This window comes from Lipomyces tetrasporus (genome assembly GCF_029532465.1).
Source record: "Lipomyces tetrasporus strain NRRL Y-64009 chromosome Unknown POJ06scaffold_8, whole genome shotgun sequence".
Taxonomy (NCBI): domain Eukaryota; kingdom Fungi; phylum Ascomycota; class Lipomycetes; order Lipomycetales; family Lipomycetaceae; genus Lipomyces; species Lipomyces tetrasporus.
Genome location: NW_026611603.1, coordinates 52,809 through 75,923, shown reverse-complemented (window position 1 = coordinate 75,923; position 23,115 = coordinate 52,809). Strand labels below are relative to the sequence as shown.

At 45.6% G+C, this 23,115-nt stretch overlaps 7 protein-coding genes across 7 annotated transcripts; 5 read left to right on the top strand and 2 right to left on the bottom strand.

Moving 5' to 3' along the window:
- Positions 1 to 1,517: 1,517 nt before the first annotated feature.
- Positions 1,518 to 2,306, top strand: POJ06DRAFT_282527 (uncharacterized protein; the record flags this gene model as incomplete). Its single annotated transcript, XM_056190035.1, has 4 exons — positions 1,518 to 1,694; positions 1,782 to 1,906; positions 1,959 to 2,233; positions 2,254 to 2,306. 4 exons carry the CDS (start codon positions 1,518 to 1,520, stop codon positions 2,304 to 2,306), a joined length of 630 nt encoding a protein of 209 aa, XP_056041967.1.
- Positions 2,307 to 5,756: 3,450 nt separating this feature from the next.
- On the top strand, positions 5,757 to 6,721 carry POJ06DRAFT_292051 (fungal-specific transcription factor domain-containing protein; the record flags this gene model as incomplete). Its single annotated transcript, XM_056190377.1, has 3 exons — positions 5,757 to 5,762; positions 5,792 to 5,845; positions 5,876 to 6,721. The coding sequence occupies 3 exons, from the start codon at positions 5,757 to 5,759 to the stop codon at positions 6,719 to 6,721; spliced, it is 906 nt and encodes a 301-aa protein (XP_056041966.1).
- Positions 6,722 to 7,338: 617 nt separating this feature from the next.
- POJ06DRAFT_276968 (uncharacterized protein) lies at positions 7,339 to 7,995 on the top strand (the record flags this gene model as incomplete). Its single annotated transcript, XM_056189697.1, has 2 exons — positions 7,339 to 7,480; positions 7,535 to 7,995. The coding sequence occupies 2 exons, from the start codon at positions 7,339 to 7,341 to the stop codon at positions 7,747 to 7,749; spliced, it is 357 nt and encodes a 118-aa protein (XP_056041965.1). The 3' UTR covers positions 7,750 to 7,995.
- A 1,777-nt stretch (positions 7,996 to 9,772) lies between these two features.
- On the bottom strand, positions 9,773 to 11,581 carry POJ06DRAFT_136661 (NADP-dependent oxidoreductase domain-containing protein). Its single transcript, XM_056184470.1, has one exon. The coding sequence runs from the start codon at positions 11,090 to 11,092 to the stop codon at positions 9,938 to 9,940; it is 1,155 nt and encodes a 384-aa protein (XP_056041964.1). The 5' UTR covers positions 11,093 to 11,581; the 3' UTR covers positions 9,773 to 9,937.
- Positions 11,582 to 17,166: 5,585 nt separating this feature from the next.
- On the bottom strand, positions 17,167 to 18,930 carry POJ06DRAFT_296399 (putative L-fucose permease). Its single transcript, XM_056190544.1, has 3 exons — positions 18,741 to 18,930; positions 18,010 to 18,674; positions 17,167 to 17,956 (listed from the first exon to the last, which is right to left on the bottom strand). The coding sequence occupies exons 1-3, from the start codon at positions 18,908 to 18,910 to the stop codon at positions 17,355 to 17,357; spliced, it is 1,437 nt and encodes a 478-aa protein (XP_056041963.1). The 5' UTR covers positions 18,911 to 18,930; the 3' UTR covers positions 17,167 to 17,354.
- A 1,301-nt stretch (positions 18,931 to 20,231) lies between these two features.
- POJ06DRAFT_276965 (P-loop containing nucleoside triphosphate hydrolase protein) lies at positions 20,232 to 21,221 on the top strand (the record flags this gene model as incomplete). Its single annotated transcript, XM_056189696.1, has 2 exons — positions 20,232 to 20,381; positions 20,430 to 21,221. 2 exons carry the CDS (start codon positions 20,232 to 20,234, stop codon positions 21,201 to 21,203), a joined length of 924 nt encoding a protein of 307 aa, XP_056041962.1. The 3' UTR covers positions 21,204 to 21,221.
- Positions 21,222 to 21,898: 677 nt separating this feature from the next.
- POJ06DRAFT_276964 (ketol-acid reductoisomerase) lies at positions 21,899 to 23,097 on the top strand. Its single transcript, XM_056189695.1, has 2 exons — positions 21,899 to 22,438; positions 22,490 to 23,097. The coding sequence occupies exons 1-2, from the start codon at positions 21,950 to 21,952 to the stop codon at positions 23,057 to 23,059; spliced, it is 1,059 nt and encodes a 352-aa protein (XP_056041961.1). The 5' UTR covers positions 21,899 to 21,949; the 3' UTR covers positions 23,060 to 23,097.
- Positions 23,098 to 23,115: the final 18 nt, after the last annotated feature.

The window sequence follows — 23,115 nt, the reverse complement described above, 5'->3', positions numbered from 1 at the left end:
TCCAAATTGAGATTCACTCGGTTACCTGTCTCAGGCTAGGGTAAATATACTCGACTGTTAGTTAACATGAGCCTAGAATTTCGCGTAACCAGTCTGTCACAAGACCCAGGAGTAGTAGACACGCTCTAGGGACTAATCATTTTAAGTTTGGTATCGGTTTTCGTACCAGGTCGCCACTGTCAATCTCGTCCTCCCTCCTCTCTTTTATAAAACCATTTTATAACTGATAATTATTTAGAGTGAGCTTGCGAATATGTCACTCTCTACCATCATGGACTTCAGGGGCAGCGCTCATACATACCCATGCAATCTCCCAATTATACACAACCGCATTCTGGATCCCAAACTTGTCAATGGCAATTTTACGCTGTATGGTCGTTGGGCTGGACACTCTATCGCCTACGATATTCATCATCAATATCATATATCGTATCGCCTAATTTCACCTTATCCGCATCGTTGGGAAAGACTTTGGCCTGAGATAGAAAGCTGATAAGTAAATAGTCAATTACGTGCTCGCCAAGGGTTTATAAATCCTTCTTTATCCTCTGTGTTTCTTTGCTAACAAAATAATTATGTCAAATAACTTTCAGGCCCGCTTGAATCCTCGACTTCTAGCGCCCGTTGCATCTAAATCTGGTCAACATGATGAACTACACAAACCTTGTCTTTTTTCACTCTTGCTATCTCAGGCTCTCATCTACCACTTATCTCCAGAGATATATCGATCTCTCATCAACATTATTATCCTCATCGTTTCTGCGCTCATTGACTGTAGGGCTGTGTCGAATGCGGATATCCGCCATATCCGACCATATCCGCCATCCGCCATCGCAAAGGTGACGGATTTATATTCGACATTTTCATCCGCCTCTCGCAGACGTGGCTGATTTTCATCCGCCATAAATCCGCCTTGATCGCATAAACACGCCAAATTTTGCTCTAACCTAAATCAGTTAGAAACCTGCCTGTTAAATTTCTACTATCAGTATCGTGCTACATCTTCATTCAAGTTCTGTCTGGCTATACAAGCCCTGAATTCTTCTCGTCTCTGGACAGATCCCCTGCTTCTTACTTTGCCTTATTTGTTCTTTATTTCTTCCGCCCTTGGCAGCCATCGATAATCCTTGTTAAACGCCTTCTCCACGTCCGTGATAGCAAGTTCTCCACCAATGCCTCGCCCCCTACATTCCTGCAGCTACTGGGCATTCCCTTGCTTCCTACATTCACTTGGTCAGCATTGATAATTGAATCTCGCACTGAGTTGATCCAGGCTCTGTTCTGATTGGTAATATGGAATGATCAAGGTTCTACATGCTGGTCTGGCATTTAAGTAACGAAGTGCCATTGGTGACTTGTATAAAAGGAGCCGTTCTTCACCTGTTGCGATGATTAGTTTAAGATATACGCCTTTAGCTTTCCGTTCTCCAGATTAGCAGCTCCGGGCATCCAATCCTTGCAATAGGCAGCATTCGCAAGTCCAACTGTATTACGCTGTACAAGCTGGAACGTACCAAATGGATCGTATGATTACTCGCCGAAATCGCCCTCACTACTTCGTCCTCAACGATGGAATCGACGAAGAAGCCCCACCTGAAGATCAATTAGACAGTTCTCAACTCCATATTTCGATGGATACACTCCCTGATTCTGATATCTTTCCCTCTGACTCAGTTTCGACACTTGTATCTTCAGTGGACATTCATGCGGAAACGTCAAGACATCAGCCAGCCTCAAGGACGTTCCCAAGATAACGAGTACTCAAAACGTCAATCCAAGAGCTGGCAGTGTTGGGATTACTTCAATATATCCGAGCTAAACCATGGATCCTCAAAAAGAGCAACGCAAGGAAGATGATTGATCGAGAAATTCGGTGCTCAGTGTCAGATGAGAAAACGGGACAACAGTGAAGATTCAAAAAGACAAAGCTCTACGAGTAACAAGATAGAGCACTTGAGAAAAAGGCATTCTATTGAGGCGCAGGACCGGCCTGAGCCCACGAAGAAGCCAAAGTCCAGTATTTTGGCCTACTTTGGAGAGAGAGAGAAGCTCTCGCAGCAACAACTTTTAGAGAAAAACATTCTTCAATGGATAGTCACCGAGAAGCAACCATTTACGACTCTGGAATCGCCAGCATTCCGTCAAATATTTCATGATATCCCAGGGATCACGCTTCCTTTTAGCTCCCGCCATACGCTTCGCCAACGACTAGTGGATAACTTCACTTCACAACGTCTCCAGTTGAATGAAGAGTTGGCACAAACGTGCACAACAGTAGCTCTTTCTCTCGACGTGTGGACGAGTAAGAATCATCTTCCAATCCTGGGAATTATTGGACACTGGCTTACCGATGACTTTCAATATCGAGAGAAAGTGTTAGACTTTAAAGAGCTCAATGGATCACACAGCGGAGAGAATCTGGCAGCTGCTGTAGAAGCTACTCTCATGGAGCTAGAGCTGGAGCGTAAGTTGATAACTATTACTGGCGACAATGCCAGCAACAATGAGACTATGATTTCAACACTATATGAAAGCCTCCACAAAAAGCATGGCAGTTCCCTTCGCTTCTGGGGTTTGGAGAGCTATATTCGTTGTTTAGCACATATACTCAATTTGATCGTCAAGGATATCCTTCGAGCATTAACGTCCGGCAATGCTGAAGACCCATGCTGCCTGTGACAGCTTGTGCAATAGCGATCCATGGCCTTTTGAGAACCAAGGAGCATTAGCAAGGCTTCGAATCCTTGCTCTCTGGATAATAGAAGTCCTTAAATAAGGCAGAAGTGGAGAGAAGTGTGCAATTTTTCGACCTTCCCAGTAAGTTTATCGAGTATGATGTTGATAGCCGATGGAATTCAACATTCCGAATGCTGGATGATGGGCTACAAGCAAGATGCCAGATCGACAAGTTCCTAGAACTTCAACGCGACCTTCCCTTGCCTTCGTTCTGTAACGGGATGACTCGAGAGCACGGACTCGAGGAGAGACAGACTGGACTAGAAGGCAAACTTGAATAAACAAATTTATTACAAGAATACAAGACTTCGTGCTTGACCTGACAGCGAGGACAAACCCCTCCTTTTATGCTCTGTCAGGCGTCTACTAACCTATGTACACGTAGAACACACGCAAAAGCACGCAAACCCAAGGACAACAAACGCGCAACGCAAGAGACCAACAAAACCAAGACAACAACGTACAAGCAAGAGACCAACAAAGAACACACCACCCGACGAGGGGCACCAACCAACAACCCAACCCCCCAACACGATCTCCCTCGCCGCTCCCCCGCACGCCGCACGCCGCACACCGCAAGCGCGGCACTGTCCATTACACGTTCACCGACAGTGATTGGGGCCGACTTAAACAGATCCACAGAGTCCTCTCCAATTTTAATGAACTTACCTTATTCGTCTCCAGTAGGAAGCCTCAGATCAGTCTTGGTGTTCCAATATACTACGAGCTTCATGACCTACTGCACGATGTGTCGGAGCGCAGAGGCAATTTCTCTACCATCGATGCAAGAGGGAATGAGGAAATATGAAAAGTATTATACTTTCATGGACAAATCCGATACGTTCTATATTGCCTTGATATTGGATCCGAGGGCTAAGGGCGATCTGATACGCCAAGAGCTAAGTGACGATCAGGACAGTGGCCGTCTCATCTTAGCTGCAATGGCAACTTCATCTAACTTACAATGTTTGGGAAGTTACAACACTTGAACAAAATTCCCCGCAAACATATGTGTAGGATAATGACCTAGAGTTTAGGATGTTGCAAAGGCTACGGCCCTTGGAACAACCTAAAGTTTCTGATATAGATCGATATTTCGACACACCGCGAGTTATTGTAAGCGATACGAAGCAGGCTAATTGGCTGTGCGACTGGTGGCGGAGGCATAAAGATGAATATCCACAAATGGCTATTGCAGCAAGAGATTATCTTGCTGTTCCAGCATAAGAAGTCTCCGTGGAAAGGCTGTTCAACTCAGGGAGAGACCTAGTGGGTGTTCGTAGACACTCACTAAACGGAGAAACAATGAGAATGCTAATGTTGATGGATAATATGTACAAGGATTAGTTTGTTACAACTGTTGACAGTATAAAGAGAATAATACAGCGCTCAGCAATCACTCTGCAGACTCAGAGGCATCATCCTAGTCATCCGCATTGCGGTTCTTCGAAGCTATAACACTTTATACCCAACTCTCACCTCATACTTTCCTAATAAGCTAATCATATATCCGTCTAGACGGATATCGGATTTTGCGGATTTTTATCCGCCAATTTGGGACTTGGCGAATATATATTCGACATTACTATCCGTTTAGTCAGTGGCGGATTTTTATTCGAGGCGGATATTTGGGTGGATACAATCCGCCGTATCCGCCATCCGTCAACAGCCCTAATTGACTGTCTCCTGAGACCCAACAAATCTCGTCCCTTGTTAGACACTCCTGTAACAGCAATAGGTTCACTGTGTGATGAAATGACTCATTTTCGAGGTCTTCGGAGATTAGTTCGTCCGTGCTTCGGTTGGGTTGTGCGTGGTCTGTGACGAGTTCGGGGATTCCCCGCTCGTTCACATTGTAATGATAATGGGGATTTATGGACGGAACAGGCGCTAAGCCTGTTTCATTGCCTTCGCGTCATAGGTCTCCTTGATGCGGACCGTGGGGACCATCCCTGCAATTCAAACTAATGTATTACCTATATTATCAAGCTATAATAATTAGCTGGTAAGTGGAATGTGCAATTTTCAGACGAGGTCTGCAAAACATCTCCGCGGAGCATGTTGCCTGAAGAGAGAAGCTTCTCCGCTTTGGCTGGCTGTCATGCTTCTTCGTATCCAGACAAGAGGAGTCTTGCGGGCCATAACCCAAAAACAACGTACGATAGATGACGATTCCATTCCGTCGACAAAACGTCACTTACCTAAGTATATAACGATAATCACTTTTGATCGAGGCATATTCCTTAATTGTCCAACTTGCATACTTGTCTGTTGTGAGGCCAGAGGTGTAGAAAGTAAGTTCATGCTCAAAGTTGCGTTAAATCCCGCGTGTAAGGGGTTAGGGCCGATGTTGAGTGCTCCTGAGCCGTCATCTTACTCCGGCAAATTACTTAACCCGAAGTGTGCAAGCCTCGGAAAATTTATATGCCGACAAGACGACTGGCTTCGCTGCTTCGCAATTTTTTGCGACTGCGCGGGTTAAGGTCCACTATATTTGACCAATCATTATCCTGGAAAGCACTCATCTTCAAACCCATCTCAAATGGTCCCGAGAACTATTAGGTTAGGCCGTCAGCTAAAACATTTCAAGTTTCAGTTTTTTTGATGTGTGTCTAAGGTGGATCTTTTTTGAAACCTATAGGAAGAAATATTTGGACCAACAGGTATAATATCAGAGTGTACATGGATTTCAAATAGAGTACAGTGAAAGTTACATATGTGAGATCTATAATGTTGAAACAAGTAGAAAACATAGATAAATATGCCATTAAAAATAGAAGTGGGACCTGCTAATCGTTAACGGTTTATAACTAGGATTTTTCACTGGGTTGGGGTTGTGAGTTTCCCCCCGCACAACGGGTTTACTTATATATGAAAACGAGTTAATCAATCCTAAACTAACTGACCATCTTATGAAGACTTAGTCTATCGTCTTCCCTCAAACGCCGTCTGCATACTGATATCATGGAAGGCCACGACAGCCATCAGGTCCAGACACAGGCTGCAAAAAGCTGCCTGTCATGTCGGTGAGTGGAAATGCCCGCAACATTCTTAGGTGACGACCGAACTTCATGCAACAGTCGCAAAAAAATGCGATGTGACAAAGCCAGTATGTTTAGCTTGCAAAAAATTAAATCAGAGCTGTCTCTATGACGACAGCTTCAAGCGACAGGGGTTGCGAGCCGGATATGTGGAGCAGCTCGAACACAGGATCGAGCGGGTGGAACAGCTGTTGGCCGGGCAATCGTTACTGCTTGCCAAGCAAATCAAAATGGCAAGTAAGGAGAACGACAGTGCGAAAAGCTACGAGGATCTGGCGCAGAGTACGCTCAATTCGCTTGGTAGAGCAGTTTCGTTGCAAGGGAAAATGATGCCTTTAGCGGGTAACAAGGAAGGGCGACCTTTTACGGTGATTCCTGACTTAAATCCCATATTCTCACTCGGATTTGATTTATCTTCTGCCGCCATTATTGATCATCTTACATCTCTCTACTTTTACCACGTCCATCCCTGCCTCCCCATCTTCAACCGATCAACTTTCTTCGGCTCCACACAAAGATCTCCCCTCATCCTTATTGCCATCTGTGCAATATCGACTCGTTTTTCTTTCAGCCTGCCTGCTCATCAAACGGATTCTATTACTCGTTTAGCACGCGAGCGAATCGTCATCGAAGCGGTGAATTCGACGTCTCTCGAAACACTAACTGCCCTCACTATCCTGTGTACGCATAGCATCGGCTCTGGTCTCGGCCCACAGTCATGGAGTATAATTGGGATGATGACTAGGGCAGCAATTTCTCTTGGAATATCGTTTGACCGATCCACAATATCTCGCAGTATCAGCCTCATTCCAAAGTCCAACACATGGGTAGAAAAAGAGACGCGGAGGAGGGTGTTCTGGGCCATCTTCATGCTTGAGAGGTTCAGCTGTGTTGGTACGGGATGGAACACTACTATCGGACATCTCGATATTGAGCAACGATAACCATGCGAGGAACACTACTATGAGGATGCTGTAAGGTCTTCATCGCCATCTATATTACATTTTATTAATCCGCCCCACAGGAAGAAGTTGAAACTCCTTACTTTAGCAAAGTTGACAAGGGCCGCTCATCTCTCAGAAATGTTATAACTATGCTCCCGCCTCCATCGACGTCCGTTAAGACGTCTGCATCCATCGGTTCTTTTGCCTATGTCGTCCAAGCGGTCGAGTGTCTCGCTCGACCTTTTTTCTACGGCAGAGTTTTTACCATGGAAATACGCTTGAGGTTGAGGCATGGGTTTCACGTTGGCGGGCATTGGACAAGATGTTAGTGCAGTGGAAAGTCAACGTGCCCATCGCTCCAGAGGCACATGACCCGTTGTGGGTACTGATGGAAGTAAATTACAATGCGTGCGACTATTACTAATGATGTCAATATAAAATACTTACGTGAGCTCTAGAACTACAATCCTACTACACCAAGCCATAGCGTATCCTCAGACGCATATCATGCGGGTGCAACCTCCCGCCATCGTGGCGTCGCGAAGATGCCTGGATGCTGCCAAGAACTCTGCTGACCTGATCCGCAGACTAAATGAGGAAGATATGTCACGTTTACCATGTCAGACCGCTTTCTGCTTCTCATTATAGGACGAGGTCTGTTGGCCCATATTATCACGTATGGGGATGAGGACCTTAGTGCGGAAATTGGTCTTCATATCATGGCTTTGAAGCAAATGGCCACTTGTTGGGAGACAGCGCGTAGGTACATCAGATTACTGAAAGTGCGAACAGTCTGACGGTCATTGTTGTCAGGAAAATTTGAGAATATGCTTGAAGTCGTTGTCCACGAGCAAGAGCTCGAAAAACTTGGCAATGCCCAGAATACCTCTCAGCTCTCAGTGGCGACGGACGGCTCGAGTCACCAATGTCACTCGACATTTGATATTCGAAATCCCGCTTATGATTATGATACCGTGTTGGAGACCCATAGGGCATCAAACCAGACCAGTAATCCTGATAAACCCTGAGCTTCTGAATGACGGAAGTGATGAAGAAGCTTCATTCGAAGACGTATACAGGAATTACTAGTGGCCCCCGATTCTGTCCCCTCGGATAAATTCACTTTTGGCATCGCTAATAGTCCAGACTGCGAAATCCTACAAGCCCAGTAACCGTGGATTCCAGTTCTTCCATTATCTCGGAAGATAGTTGCACGATTCAACCTCGCAAAACAGCTTGCGACTGTATCATTATACGTTTGCCATCAATCAGACAATATGGAAAGGAGAAGACGAAATTTCGGATTTGGCAGGATGAATCGAAGGTTACAGGATATTGCTTTATAGTGAACATTATATGTCTGATAGTTATTTGTTTGTAATTGGGAATATATACGTCACAGGAGAGAATTTTTCGATCATTGCCATGCGGATTGAAATAATTTCGGTATACAATTGTGAATGGCGTTCAGAGATGCGGTAAGTGCTGGGCAAGGCCGAGCATTGTGCTTGTCACCTCACCAGTCAGGATCGGTGCCGGGAATAAGCTCTTGTATTGACAGCTTCAAATCTGGGTCACTTGGTGTTTGTCAACAAAGTATTGTAGGGATCCAATAATGATGGGTACGTTTGTTTCGAATAGGATGTTCCACGACAAACCGCAGAGCATGGTACATCAATTTTACCACAGGCTGCTACATGGGGGCTCTCTCGGTGTAACTATTTGGGTTTGATCGCACCATTACATTCTATACTGAAATTGTGGTAAATGATATTATTCGCAATAGGCAATTCAAATACATCCAGGGCCATCAGACTCGACGACCATACTCAAAGACCATGCAGACATATAATCATATGCTTGTTCGCTCCCACTGAGGGCTCGATGAGAATGCTTGCGAGAAAAGAGGACCCACAACAGCACGGCCTATAATTATTAGTTACTGAATATATAGTTACAAGAAATATATCTGGACAATGTCCAGGACTGCTAAATTATGTACAAATGAACTTGTTGGTTAAATATGGCACAAACCGCACGCCCCAATAACGATTATGAAGAACTGCGGTAGGTAGATTCTCGAAATTGTGGCAGAAGTGGTCGTCTCTATCTTGACTTACTTTCACACGAGCTATGGCACTGGCACGTACTGATCGATGCTCATGCTGTCCAGAGCGGCGACGAGGAGTCGAGCGTTGGAGCGGCAACGAAGTTGTATCGGGAGAGGGACGGGGCAGAAGAATATTCTATCCGCCAAATTATCCGCGCGAATAAATATCCGCCACGTTTTAATTTGGCGGATGCGGATATCGAATAAATACCCGTCAGGTCCCAAATTGGCGGATAATCGAATAATTTCCTAATTAGGAAAGATCGAGATGGTAATTCAGCGTGGAGTATTTAAGGTCGGGTCCTGTAGGCCCAATGGTTCACAGTAATGTAGCTGAGGAGTGTATATTCTTAGCATCCTCATGATAGAGGATTCAGCACTCTGCTATACTGACCACCCGGGTACGGGTTATTTCGCACCGTAGGGAGTTGCCGTCCTTGGGCCGAAAGTTAACATTTGAGGTCTAGGGTCATTAGCGGTAGCGAACTTTTCGACCTTGCATGGCACACAAGCCTCAAATAGAGCGAATCCAAGCCATCTTACGTGGGAAAGAAGCTCTTACCCAAATAAAAGTGAATAATAGAATGGAAACTTTTATGACTATACACTGCGAACGATTCATAGAATGTTTTGGCAGTTTTGCGAATAGAAGAATGAAAAGCCCGGCCGTTTATGATTTTAGGCCACCTTTTTTAGCACTAGCCAACGAGACAATCGACCACCATAGGGCGCGCCTGTGCCGGCATCCTGTGACTTTCGGAGTCAACGTGATATAGTCACTGAGGCTAGACCTCCAAGAACGAAGTAAACCGCGCCCATTATGCGTTATGAATCGGTGAGATACGTTTTGTCATTGGCGGCTAAACTCTTGGCAAATTCGTCTCATTAGTCCAAATCAAATCATTTGTCTCTTAGAAGTTGATTGCAGGAAATTTGGGAAATAAAATGCAACTCAAAGGTAGGATCCCACAACGACGATCAAAGGCTTGACCACGCAGAAATAATTAGTGTAACTTAGCAATAATATTGTATTACATGAACATCTTCTTTTCGAAAAAAACCTTACAGTTTACCCGCAGCATCGCTGTGGCTAATCAGTGCAGTCGCTACTCATATCCAATCGGTTTTGGAGATTTTACGAACGCTAAAGGAGCCGATGCAGCAAGAAGAAAATTGCTCACATGGCCCGTCACCTTCGGATCCTCGCCAATTAAATTATTCGGAAACCCCACGTCAAATTGTTTGACGCCCTCCAAGTACTCGATTTGCCCGGTCGTCAATTTAATCTTCAACGCTTGAATGTTATCATGAAGGTGTTCGACTTTCCTTCCACCCACAATAGGGAACACATTTGGAGCTTTGGCAAGGACGTAGGCGAGTGCAATTGCCGTAACAGATTCAATACCGTGTTCCGATGCGACTTTAGCAAGCGCTTCGCTCATTCTCACTTCATCTTCGGTTTGATCTCCAGATATCAAGCTGCGCAGTCCTTCGCCTTTCTTTTTGCGCTCTTCGATTGCCTTCTTACTTTGAAATTTACCTCCACCAAGTACATCCCATGGTGCAAGGGCCATTCCGAAATGACGGGCCATCGGGATAATGTCACGTTCAAAATCGCGCGACATTACATTCCATCGACCCTGATAGATACTGAATGGCGTTTTACCGTGAGCACGAGCATAAGTATTAGCCGCACTTACAACCCATGCCGGCGTGTCTGAGACACCAAGATAAAGGACTTTTCCTTGCTCAACTAGTACGTGTAGGCTGTCCATTATCTCTTCTATTGACGTAGTGTGGTCCCACCAGTGAAGATAGAGAATGTCGATCCAGTCCGTCTGCAGCTTTTTCAGTGAATCACGAACACTCATGTGAAGACTTCGTTTGTGGTTGCCACAATGATTCGGCGCTTTCCCTTTTCCCAGGCTGTAGCCCTTGTATTCGGTTGTGAATTTCGTGGCTATGACAATCTGGTCGCGGTTGTTGCGCTCCGACATCCACTCACCGATCCAAGTCTCCGATTCCTCATTTTGATAATTGTTAGCAGTGTCGATAAAGTTTCCGCCAGCATCGTAGTAGGCATCGAGAAGCTTGAAAGTCGCCGCTTTGTCCATGGTGCCCATGAAGCCAGACCAGGCAACACCGAGGGACATTGCTCCGAGTTGTAGTGGCGAGACACGAATGCCCGCAGTTGAGGATAGAATGCGGTAGCGGCCGAGCTCGGTGGGAGGCTCTGCTGCGGGTTTGAATATTTCTGACATTTTGCCCGCTATGAATCTGAGTTGGATACCGGTGATCCAGAAGTGTGTTTAAAGGCAGTCGACGGACAACCAGATCTGTATCTTTCTTATATGAAGCCATCCGGGGAAATTTATGCACATATCCATCGATGCCAACGGGATTGATCGCGATTGTGATGAATAACTTAAAGGTCCAAAAATTAAGTCACTGATTTATCACCGAAAGCATCGGATGACTTTCACACGTGGTTTTCGGATCAACTCCGGTAAGGATTTCCCAGGACTGCCTGGCGCGTCGGCATTGCGGTCATTGGACCCGTTTGGCGACCTAACTTCAGGGGAAATGTAAAGTTGATGTTGCTGATGCCATCTTGCCGCTTTGGGCACCTGATACACCAATGATGACCGCAAGTCCGGAACGATCAGACCCGGCTTGTAGGCTAGATTGAAGCAGCAGAGTCCACCAAGTCCAATGTCCATACGGCTTCTCGTACTAGTAATTTACGTAAAAGTTAAACCAACCAGCCTTTACTAGTTCGTTAGCGTCGCCCCCGGCCATCAGCCCACAAGGTCTTTCGTAGAGCCGCAACATCCACTAACTCAACAAACGGCAGGTGGTGCTATTATTGTAAGCGGGATGCACAACTCTGAATCACTACCCATTAACCAATGAAACCCTGTCACGATACAGCCTTTCGGCGTTCGGCGTTCGGCGTTCGGCGTTCGACGTTCGGCGTTCGACGTTCGGACTAAATATCAACGTGCAGGCATGGACTTTCTTTTACAACTACAACCCTCTGGGTCCATGTCACACTACTAACAAAAGAATTAACAATCCAATACATAACTTCATCTTTTAACATACACCTCTTTCAAGAAATGTCTCCGTCAATTGCAATATTCAGAACGATTGGCTTCTGGACCGTAAGCTCGTTGCGTTCGTTTTGAAGTGCCAGTTTTGCACCTGCAAATTTCAAATTTTGGACATGGCCACGGGCCCAGCTCTCTAGCAAGCTTAAACGATCCTTCAACATTCTAACGAACACACACACACACCAAAAAAAATTAAATTGCAGCAGCCGCAACTGTCTACAATGTTGTACTCTTCACTTTTGTATCGTTTAGGCCCATTTTTATAGGGGTGTCCACGAATAACGAATATATTCGTATTCGTACGAATATCATACACTAAATCCACGTACACTGGAACTTCAAATGTATGTAGTGGATTAGTCAGAAACGCTCTAGTGTAGATTATTTAGTTTAGTGTAATACACCAAGTGTATCAACTCGTGTAAGTCGTGTAGTTGCTTGGGTCCCTGTGAGCAACTAAGTCTACGCAATCGTTTTTTTCGAAGAACGTAGTGGCATTCGCAGCTCAGCTTCTGAGCCGCTGTATCGAGTAACCGGATCCGCGGAAGGGGTATCGGTGGTAGATATAAACTTAATATTCGCACCCTTTTACCTATCGCTGCGGTCCCAAACCTGGATCCTGTATATGTATTCCCTTCCATTCTGTCTTTGCGCGGTTTTTGCCATTTTCGAATGACGATATCCGGAGATTTGGTCTCGGTTGTGGATTTCTATTGCCTGCCCCTTACCTATCGCACTTGGTCCAAAAGTGGACCTTGCATATGCGCCCCAGTGTTCCTTTCTCGGTTTTGACTCGTCATAGGTTGGATCCCAATCCTGTGATTGGTTGAACTGCTTGGAAAATAAGCTAGAATAAGTAGTAACGGTTCAGGATTTTGAGCGATGTAAAATTACTTCCTTCTACAGTATAGTGAATGAGAAGTCTGTAATATATAAGACGGCGAAAAGGCCGAAATTCATAGTCGTTTCCAAAGTAATACGGACTCAAGTTTTGAATCGCAGAATACACAACAGCGTCCCCATGGAGCGAAGCGTCTTGATTATCATGCGCTGAATACCGGCACAGATAGTGAAGGCGACTCTGACGAAGGCCCGCGATCCTGTTCGCGTCGTCGCCTTGAAGTGAGTGAGACAAGTACCGCATTTTCAGATGACATTATATCCCCTGATGAATCTGCGTCCCAAGTTCTCGCAAGAGATGCTGACATGGATCCTTCCCTTTCGCCAGTCATTCAAAGAAAGCCCATACCACCAAAGTCATGGGTCTGGCAGCACTTCCATACTACTGAGCTCGAAACCACATATATCTACAAGGCAACTAACAAGGAACGCCCGGACAAGCTGATTGTGTGCAGTCGCTGCTCGTGGTCTACTACGGAGGCAGTTCTTCAAGGGTCATCAGGAAATCTGAACACACATCTCTCATCAAGGCACGGGATACGGAAGTCTGGCGCACCCGCTCCTTCAGCTTCAAGCGATATCACGTCATTTCTCAATAGGCCCAGTAGGTCAGTTGCAGAGCGACTAGAGGACAACATGTGCATTGGATAGTTGAAGAATCAGAACCTTTTACGAGCGTGGACGCTCCATCATTTAAACGAATATTCCATGATCTGCCAGGTATCGAATTACCCCTCAAATCCGCAAGTACGGTAAAGCGCCGGCTCGTTGCAAGGTTCGAAGAGAGTCGAGAAAATCTTAAGCGTGAATTAAAATCAACCTGTATCACCATCGGATTGTCGCTGGATGTATGGACCAGCAAAAATAATCTCTCCATCCTCGGTGTCGTGGGTCATTGGCTGACACCGGAATTCGTTGATAAGGAACGTGTTCTGGAGTTCAAAGAGCTAGATGGACCTCATAGGGGAGAGAACATGGCCATGGTTGTCGGCGACCTTCTGGTGGAACTTAAACTCAACGCCAAACTGTTAACGATAACAGGAGACAATGCGTCAAACAACGAGGTTATGATTTCCGAATTATACGAAAACCTGCTAGCAAAAAATTCTCCACTGCTGAGAATCCATCTGGCCATAATGAGCGCGAGGTAATGCGGTTCGAGGGACTATCCAGCTACATTAGATGCATCGCGCATGTACTCAATCTGATAGTAGGCGACATCCTGAGCGCATTGAAGGCAGGAGATATCCAAAGCGCGAATCGGGCCTGTGATGATCTCAGAGCCAATAAGGACCTTGATCCCAGGCTGGCAAACAATTCAACTGGATTGACGGATTGATTGAATTGACGGACAATCGGTCAATTCAATCAACCCAATCGGGCCGACTTTAGTAAATCAATCAATCAATTCGAAGAGCCGGTTGATTGATGAAATTGACGGATTGACGGGCCGCCCTCTGGACGCTCGGGCCGGGGCTTGGCCGGCGTGTGGCACACGCGTTGGATCTTCGGCGCAACCAAGCCAAGAAAGAAGAGGTCGAAAATGGCTACAGAATTCAGTGGCAGGCTGCAGTCAACTGTGCCTGGGACCTACTTGATAAGTACTACCAACGGCTAGAAAATTGTCCGGCTTATACGCTGCCGTTGCCCTCCACCCGAGGTACAAGTGGCGATACTTTGAGACGAAGTAGCCAACGCGGGAATCGTGGATTACTGACGCGAGGGCAGCGGTCCAACGACTATGGGATTCTGACTACAAGAAGCGACGATCAGCAATCAACTAACTACCACCCGGCCGTTGCAGTTCAAAGCTTCATTCGTGAGTCCATTCGATCAATATTCCGATACTGTGGGCCCACCGTTGATGCCGGACCTCGACGAGCCCAAGGACCTCCCCGATGACGAGTACGAGCGTTGGCAGCTTAGGACGGCTACTACGGATATTGATGTGGAGGACCCGTTGGAATACTGGTACAACAAGAGGTCAGAATACCCTCGTCTTTGTCAAATGGCCGTGGATATTTTATCTATCCCTCCCATGTCGGCTGAATGCGAGAGGCTCTTCTCGTCACGTGGCCTCATGGTGACGCCTCTACGGTCACGGCTTGAAGCAACAACAATCGGGTTAGCACAGAAGGCACGGTCGTGGTTGAAGGCCGGGGTCATTCACGATAGCGTTATGGACGTTCCGGACCTCGACACCAAGAGTCAGACCCGGTCAAGGACGACTTCAACGAGGGATTGGGCGACGATACCGGGGCAGTGAGTCCGCCGGAGGACGGCGACGGCGACGGCGACGTCGAGGTTGTTACACTGTTTGACTAAGTGCTCTATCAATAATTCAATTCAATCAATTCAATCGGGGCCTGCGATTGGTCAATCCAACTGGCCATCAGGGTAGATAAACCATCAACAAAAGAGTGGCGCCGGCTACTGAGTGGATGTGGGCGTATTTCGAGACTACAGAGTACAATCGGTCATGGATAATGAAGAGGACCCAGAGCAAGAGGCTTACAGACCGTGAAATCCGTTACATTTATATCGATGAACAGACTGGGATCCGATGTAATTGGAAGACTAATGCCGCAAATCAGCCTCTCACTTGCGATTTATTATGAGCTTCATGATTTGCTTTATGATGCGTCCGAGCGCAAGGGAGAGTTTTCAAACCTTGAATATGATGTTGTATCTGCTGCTGACCAAGGAATGGCGAAATACAGGAAATATTATACGTTTATGGATGAAACCGACACACATTATATTGCTCTAATCTTAGATCCTCGAGTGAAGCAACATTTGATCTTGAAAGAGCTTGAAGCAGACGAGAAGTCCGGTGCCCTTATAGTTAACGCAATCCGCGAAAAACTTCGTTTGATGTATCCATCAATTGTGCAAATATGCCACTTTCGGCGGACAACAGTAGAAACAATTTGGAGTCTCGGATGCTTCAGAAAGTACAGCCCCGAAGCCAGACTAGACGTTCCGACATCGACCGATATATCGTTTTAGCCCGTTAGTCACTGTCATCGATACAGCCGATCCGAATTGACTGTGCAAGTGGTGGCATGCACATAGAGAGGAGTGTCCTAGGATGGCGTCTGCGGTTAGAACTTTTCTAGCCATCCCAGCGCCAGAAGTTCAAGTTGAAAGGTTGTTTAATGCAGGACGAGACCGGCTAGGAGTGAGGAGGCATTCGATGAAGGCCGATACTATGCGAATGTTACTGTTAATGAACGACTACTATAAGCAATAGATTATGGGCAAAATGCATATAAGTTAACAGTTTCTCATGAAATGTCAATAGAGGCTGACATCTTTATAAATCGGCTGCACTGCTCGCCCGTTCAAGAAGCACGAAGTTCTGTCAAGTTTCCAGACCTACTGAGCCGATACAATATCGGCTAACACCTACGCCTCCCGATATTTATTCGTAATTTTATTCGCAAGATTTTGAGGCTGACTATATAGTATCGTCGCCGATATTTGCGATACGATATCGGCAAACCACCAAACAGGGCTGTAGGCGGATAGGCGGATTTGGCGGATAGGATATCCGCCGCGGATACGTATCCGCCATACTTTCGATTGGCGGATACAGATGGCGGATAGAAATCTGCCAACCCTCAGAGAGGCGGATATCCGATCCGCCATTTTGGCGGATATGGCGGATATGGCGGATAATCCGTATATTCTTAATTAAATTGAAAAAAAGGTCAAAATCGATCAGGGTTAGGGTCACAGTTAGCCCTAACCCTCAACTTGCATAGTTCGACTAGTCCGACAAGAAGTTATTCTAGCACTTGTCGTACCGGCTCACATGTAGCGTGGATCACCGACCATATAAGTTGCGTCCGCTACAGCGAGTCCATTTAGAAAATTCAAATATCATGTTAGAGAACTTTGCGAAATTTTTGAGGAAATTAGATATATAATAACTATTAATGAATTTTGCAAATTTTTAAAGGCGGATGGCGGATGGCGGATTTGGCGGATATCCGCCATGCTGTCGAAAAGCGGATAAAAAGGCGGATGGCGGATGCGGATATGGGAAAATTTGGCGGATATCCGCATCCGCCACAGCCCTGCCACCAAATCGTCAACAGCCCTACTTACGGAATTTAGTGAAAAAGTATGGAAATATATCGGTAGTTTCGGAACCAACCGCGTTTGTTTAACTGCGCACAAATTGGGAAGCTGCCGGGTTAGGGCAAAATATGTACTCAGTTAATGCACGCTGGACGAAGACCAGCAAGAAATATCTTTTTACATACCTACTCTGTGACAGGCTTCATGCACGAGGGATGATAATTGTGATACTTGACAGCGTGTTTTACGTGCAGAAGTGAAATGAAACACGCCAAGATATTATTTTCCCACAAATATGAATAAATATCGACTTGAAACTCTCTTCAAGATAATGGCTGTCAGTTGACAGACTCATGGACAAGAGCCATAATATTCCTTAACCCTTATTTTCCATCCTTAACACAACGATTTATATGAAGCCAAATTACAGAGTCGTTTTCCCGGCTCTCATCTCATCCATAAACTCCTCGGCCTTCTCTTCGTCCAAAGACATGACATTACCTTCCTCACCAGGAACGGGAATTCGCGGTTCCCAATCGAGGATACGACCTTGGGTGAGGTTGAACAATGCATGCGATCCCGCGATAACATAGCCGCACATCGGAACCAGCGTCATTTTATTACCCTTGCTGTCACCAAGCAAGCCCATCAAGGAAGGAAAGAGAGCACCGCCAGAGATAGCCGAAACGAGCATAGATCCTCCCCATTTTGTGTGCCTACCAAGGCCCTTCAAAGCCGAAGTGAAAATCGTAGCGAAGCAGCAGCTCTCAAAGAAAAACACTGTCCCATATAAACCCACACCGACCGACCCAGTAGTTTGACTGGCAGCAATGGCAAAAGCGACGCATGCCCAAATATACGCACAGTAGATATAGCGAGGCTTAATATAGTGCATGAGACCCACGGCGATAAACCGCGAAGTCGCATATACGGCTTGGACAGCAGCAAGAAGATCTGTAGCATGACTAGATGACACCGAAGGAATGACATCTTTAGTGTAGGTTACAAAATAACCCGCGAGAGCCACTTTTTCCAAGTCAGAAAAGAAAACCTTAACTAAAACAAATATTAATACTGACCCTGCGCTCCGACATAGGAAAACTGAGCCAAGACACCATAGAATAGTGCGTACTGTTTGATAAAAGGCTTGTCGTTAAGTTCCGGAATGCCAAAACTGGCCACCACAAGCTCCATGTCCTTGTCAGTTACCTCAGGAATGGGTGCAAAATAGAAAATAACTGCGAGAACGAAGACGAAGCATGCGACGCCCAAGTAAGTCCATTGCACACCGCTAAGTTCCGATGCCTCGGAGTTTTTAAAAATAACACGAGAAGCGATAAGCGGTGCGACAAAGCCACCAAGCCCTTGGAATCCTTGAGCAAAATTCAAACGGATCTCAGTGTACTTTACGGGACCACATATTGAAATGTACGGGTCTGCAGCGGTCTCGAGAGTAGCAAGACCAGACGCAACAATGAACATACTTGCGCAATAACCCCCGAAGCTGTGCTTTACACTTGATGGCCAGAACATAAGAGCACCAATACCGTAAACTACTAAACCGACAATGAATGTCACCTTGAATCCGAATCGACGGAGGATCCATCCCGAAACCGTCAGCGGACACAAGAAATATGCCCCAAAATAAGAGGCTTGCAGACCGCCGGACTGCGCACGAGTGAGGTCAAAAGCTTCCTGAACTTTTGAATTCAGACTGTCTAGTAAACCATATGCGAACCCCCAACTATCCCTGTTAGATTTCAACCTCTTTGGATACTAACAAATTATTTCACAAGGATGTGCCAAATACCTGAAAAAAAGACAAGTTACAAGAGCAATATACGGAAGACTCTCCCGACCACTAAGCTGCGCAGCACTTCGAGCTGTGACTTGGTCATTGCGGACAGTGACAGTACGACTATCACCAGTGGAAATGGCGTTCGATTTACGATGGAACTCCTTAAGCTTTGCGAAGGCCATGACAAAAGTATAAGCTGCGTTGTACTGATTCGAGCAGAATGTGGGGAAAGGCATCTATTTATCATCTCTTTGTTTGTGGGGAAACTTAACCGGATTTCTGCGATGCGTCCGGCAGTAAGCTCAAGGCAGTGAGGCGAGCTAAAAAGCGGGGTCGAACCTTTCGCTTTACCCTAAACTTTTCCTTCTTAACCCTCTTTCACTTCGACGCCTACCCAATGCATTCGCAAACTAACTTATTCGTATGAATATGGATGACTGGCCGTTAAGCTGCCTGGTATAACACGTAGTATGACTTAAGTTGAACACATGAAGGAGGTGGGGATCTAGTAAATCCACGAACGCGGACCACACGAATGTCAATGTCAACAACATCCCCCTCCAGGAGATATCTTAACTACACAATCCTCATGTTATATTCCCACCTGATAGCTTATCTAATATTTTATTGAAACTGAAAACTCAACAAGAAGATAAATATTCCAACAGTCTTGATTAGGTGTGAATAGCATCATCCGAGTCACATGGACCGATAATAAGTCTAGACGTACGAGTCAGAAGTCCATCCGCGTCGGCCCAATATTATTGCGACATAGAACGCTCAAGGACCGTGTACAGCAGAACTTAGGACATATGTTCGCACGTCCAGAGGAGTATTGATGAACCGAGAGCACTCACCAATTTGACATCGAAGTGGTCGCCGGCGTGACATTATACCGAATTCTTTTGAAGGTAACCTAGGGTATGGGTCTTTGGGCCAGCTAACACAAACACACCTCTTCCCATTTCAACACATTATATTACAACAGCTAATCCTCTAGAAAATAATTACAAGATACGGATAATTCGTCAGTGTATTCCCTTACAAGTACTTCCTCATTTTCCAATTTTGCGCTTGCTTGGGCGTCCACGGGGCCGTTTTGTGACCTTGCTTCTTCACACTATCTACATCCGCAATTTTAAAACTTCTTCCATACTAAACAAATATTTCCCTTTGTGATTGGGTTCAGGGTTTATGTGCCTCTTGATGTACACGATGTTCGTCCTCGGTGGAGAGTTCATCCTGAAATCCCTCCCCTGGCAGATATTTATTCCGAAAAGCTAATGAGTCCTTAAAGAACCCCAGGCTGCACTTCCAAGAGAAAAGGCCGTCCAAGAAAAACGCGTGGCTCGGGACATCTGCTGTTCGACCTACCAATATTTGTATCTGTAGATCATCACAAAAGAATCCAACCCCGGCGGTACGGTTCTGAGAGTTATACATATATAGGGTAAAGCATTTTTGTTCGGCGCAATTTCGCACAGACAACTTAAAGGCTATACAATGGCCATAGATGACGATAAATCACCGATATGCATTCCATTTATTTTAGAAAAACTGAAAGAACACCAGGATGCTCATGATGGCCTATTTTCAATACCTCCTTTTTTCATTGGGCTTAACGGTGTACAGGGAGTCGGAAAGACAACTCTTGTGAGGACTTCTGAAGTTATAATATAGGAAGGCTGGCTAATTATTTAGGTCACCATCCTAGAGAGGACTCTAAAAGGGCCACCGTATTTATTGCCAGTCTGCGTGCTTTCAATCGACGACCTTTACCTAACGCATGCTGACCAAGTTAAATTGGCACAATCGAATCCCCTTAACCGGCTTGTTCAGCACCGAGGTGCTCCAGGCACACACGACATGACGCTTGCTACTACTCTATTTGCGGAATTAAAAAATGAACAGCCAACGCGAATTCCACGGTACGATAAATCTCAACACAACGGGCAGGGCGACCGCATGGAAAACTCCAAGTGGGTTTTGGTCAATCAGGACGGACAACCAAAAATTAAGGTTATTATTTTAGAAGGATGGTGTGTTGGATTCAAGTCACTCCCGGACGATCAAGTAAAGGCGAAGTGGGAGGAGAGCAACCGTGCCCACTGTCCCGCCGATCTCAATACGTCTAGAATAACGCTGTCGAAATTCAGACTGGAAGACTTGCTATTCATGAACCGAAAATTAAGAGACTACGATGTTATCACGGAAGAGTTTGACGCTATGATTCATCTCGACGCAATAGATATTTTTGATGTCTACGAATGGCGGCTCCAACAGGAGGCGGAATTGCGTCAGGAGACAGGCCATGGCATGTCGAATGAGCAGGTAATAAATTTCGTAGATGGATATTACCCAGCTTATGAATTATTTTCTGAGAAGCTGCGAGAAGGGATCCTCAAGGATAAGGGATGTCAGTTGCGATTAACGTTGAAAAGGGATCGTAAGGTGAAGGACATATTTGTCATTTAAGGGAAATTGAAGTCGTGGTTTAATCTAAAATAATACGTTACAACCGGTCCAGAAAACATATGTGTTGGCAGCTCAAGAATACTGTCATTGACATCGGTTTGTTGAACGTCCTAACTTGACCGCTTAATCCACAGATTGAATCTAGTAAATTCGCGAACATGGAACTTCCCGCTCCAAGAGTACAAAGTGTTTAGGCGATCCGCAACGCATGCAGTGTCCATTCTGACTAAAACATAATAATGTTTAAGGCAAGATCTTTTAAGGTTAGGAGAAATCTTATCTACACAATCCGTATGTTATAGTCCTACTGAATAGCTTATGTAATGTTTTACTTGAACTTGGCACTCAACAAAATTAGAGGATACAAATTCCAACAGTCTTGACTAGTCGTGAAGAGGACCAGCCTGGCCGGGTCATATCAACCGACAATATGTCTACACATAAGTGTCAAAACTCCAACTATATCGGCGCAATATTATTACGACCCGAACGGTCACGGACAGACCGTGTACAGCATGACTTAGAGCGTGGCACGTCGTATCCCGGAGGATTGATGGACCGAGTCCATCAGGAGTTTCACACGCAGTGGCCGCCGGCGGGACTTCATACCGACTGCTTGTGAAGATATTCAGTTGTGCGGTTCAAACTGCCGAACTCCGCCGACAAAGTCTGTTTGTGAAATAATTATAAAAACACTATACTCTTCTAATAAGATAGCAGGACAACACAAACAACACAAGATTCCAATGGCGCCAGCAAACATTTTCTACGACGATGATGCCGACATCTCCCTTCTAAAGGGCAAGACCATACTTTTCATTGGATATGGTAACCAAGGTCGGGCGCAAGCGCTGAACTTTCGTGACACTCTCAATTACACCAAGACCGATGCGACCATTCTGATTGCAAATTTGAAAGATTCATATGCCGATAGGGCACATGAGGATGGATTCGAAGTCACCCAGGATTGGGCGAAAGCCACTTCTTTGGCAGATGTAATATTTCTCCTCGTTCCTGATCAAGTACAGCCTGAACTATTTAATTCAAAGATTGGGCCAAGTATGAAGCCTGGAGCTACTGTGGTGATTGCATCGGGTTACAACGTCTTTTACAAATTGCTGGACGTTCCTAAGGAGGCTAACGTAGTTATGGCTGCGCCGCGTATGATTGGTACGAGTGTCCGTACGAGATTTGTTTCAAACGCCGGCTATCCATGCTTTGTATCTGTGGAGCAAGTAAGTTAGTAATGGCATATATATTTTCTATTTTCTAACAGACATATGTAGGATGCAACTGGGAATGCCCACGAGCTTGCGCTGGCAATCTCTCGCGGAATTGGCGCTACAAAAGCTGGCGCCATCGAATCGAGTGCTAGAGAAGAGACATTGATTGATCTTTTTGCTGAACAAGCTCTCTGGCCAACAGTTATCAATGCTTTCACGGAGGCATACAAGCTCCTCCAAGCAAATGGTTGCTCCAATGAGGCACTTGTACACGAACTCTACTATTCTATGGAGCCAGCTGAAATTTTTGAGAAATGTGCGGAAGACGGCTTCGTAAAGCAGTTAGTGTATCATTCCAAAGTTTCCCAGTTTGGTCAGCTGAATGGTGCATTGAGCTTAGATGGATCAGAGTTCGCCTCGAGGTTTGAGAGAGTTCTCAAGCATCAAATCATTGAGGGTGAGTTCATGCGTAATTTTTCGAAGATGGAGAAGTCAGGGACTCTTGACAAAGAAATCGAATTATTATTTGAAACAGCCGGCAAGACAGAGCTTGCGGTTGGTGAGAAGTTGGTGTTTGAGCGTTTGGGACATTCTTATGGTGCAGCAGTAGGAAAGGCGAATGACAGACACTGAGAAAGTCATTCCATTTAGAGCATTGCAGAAGTAACAACTCAATAGTTTTGTTAACA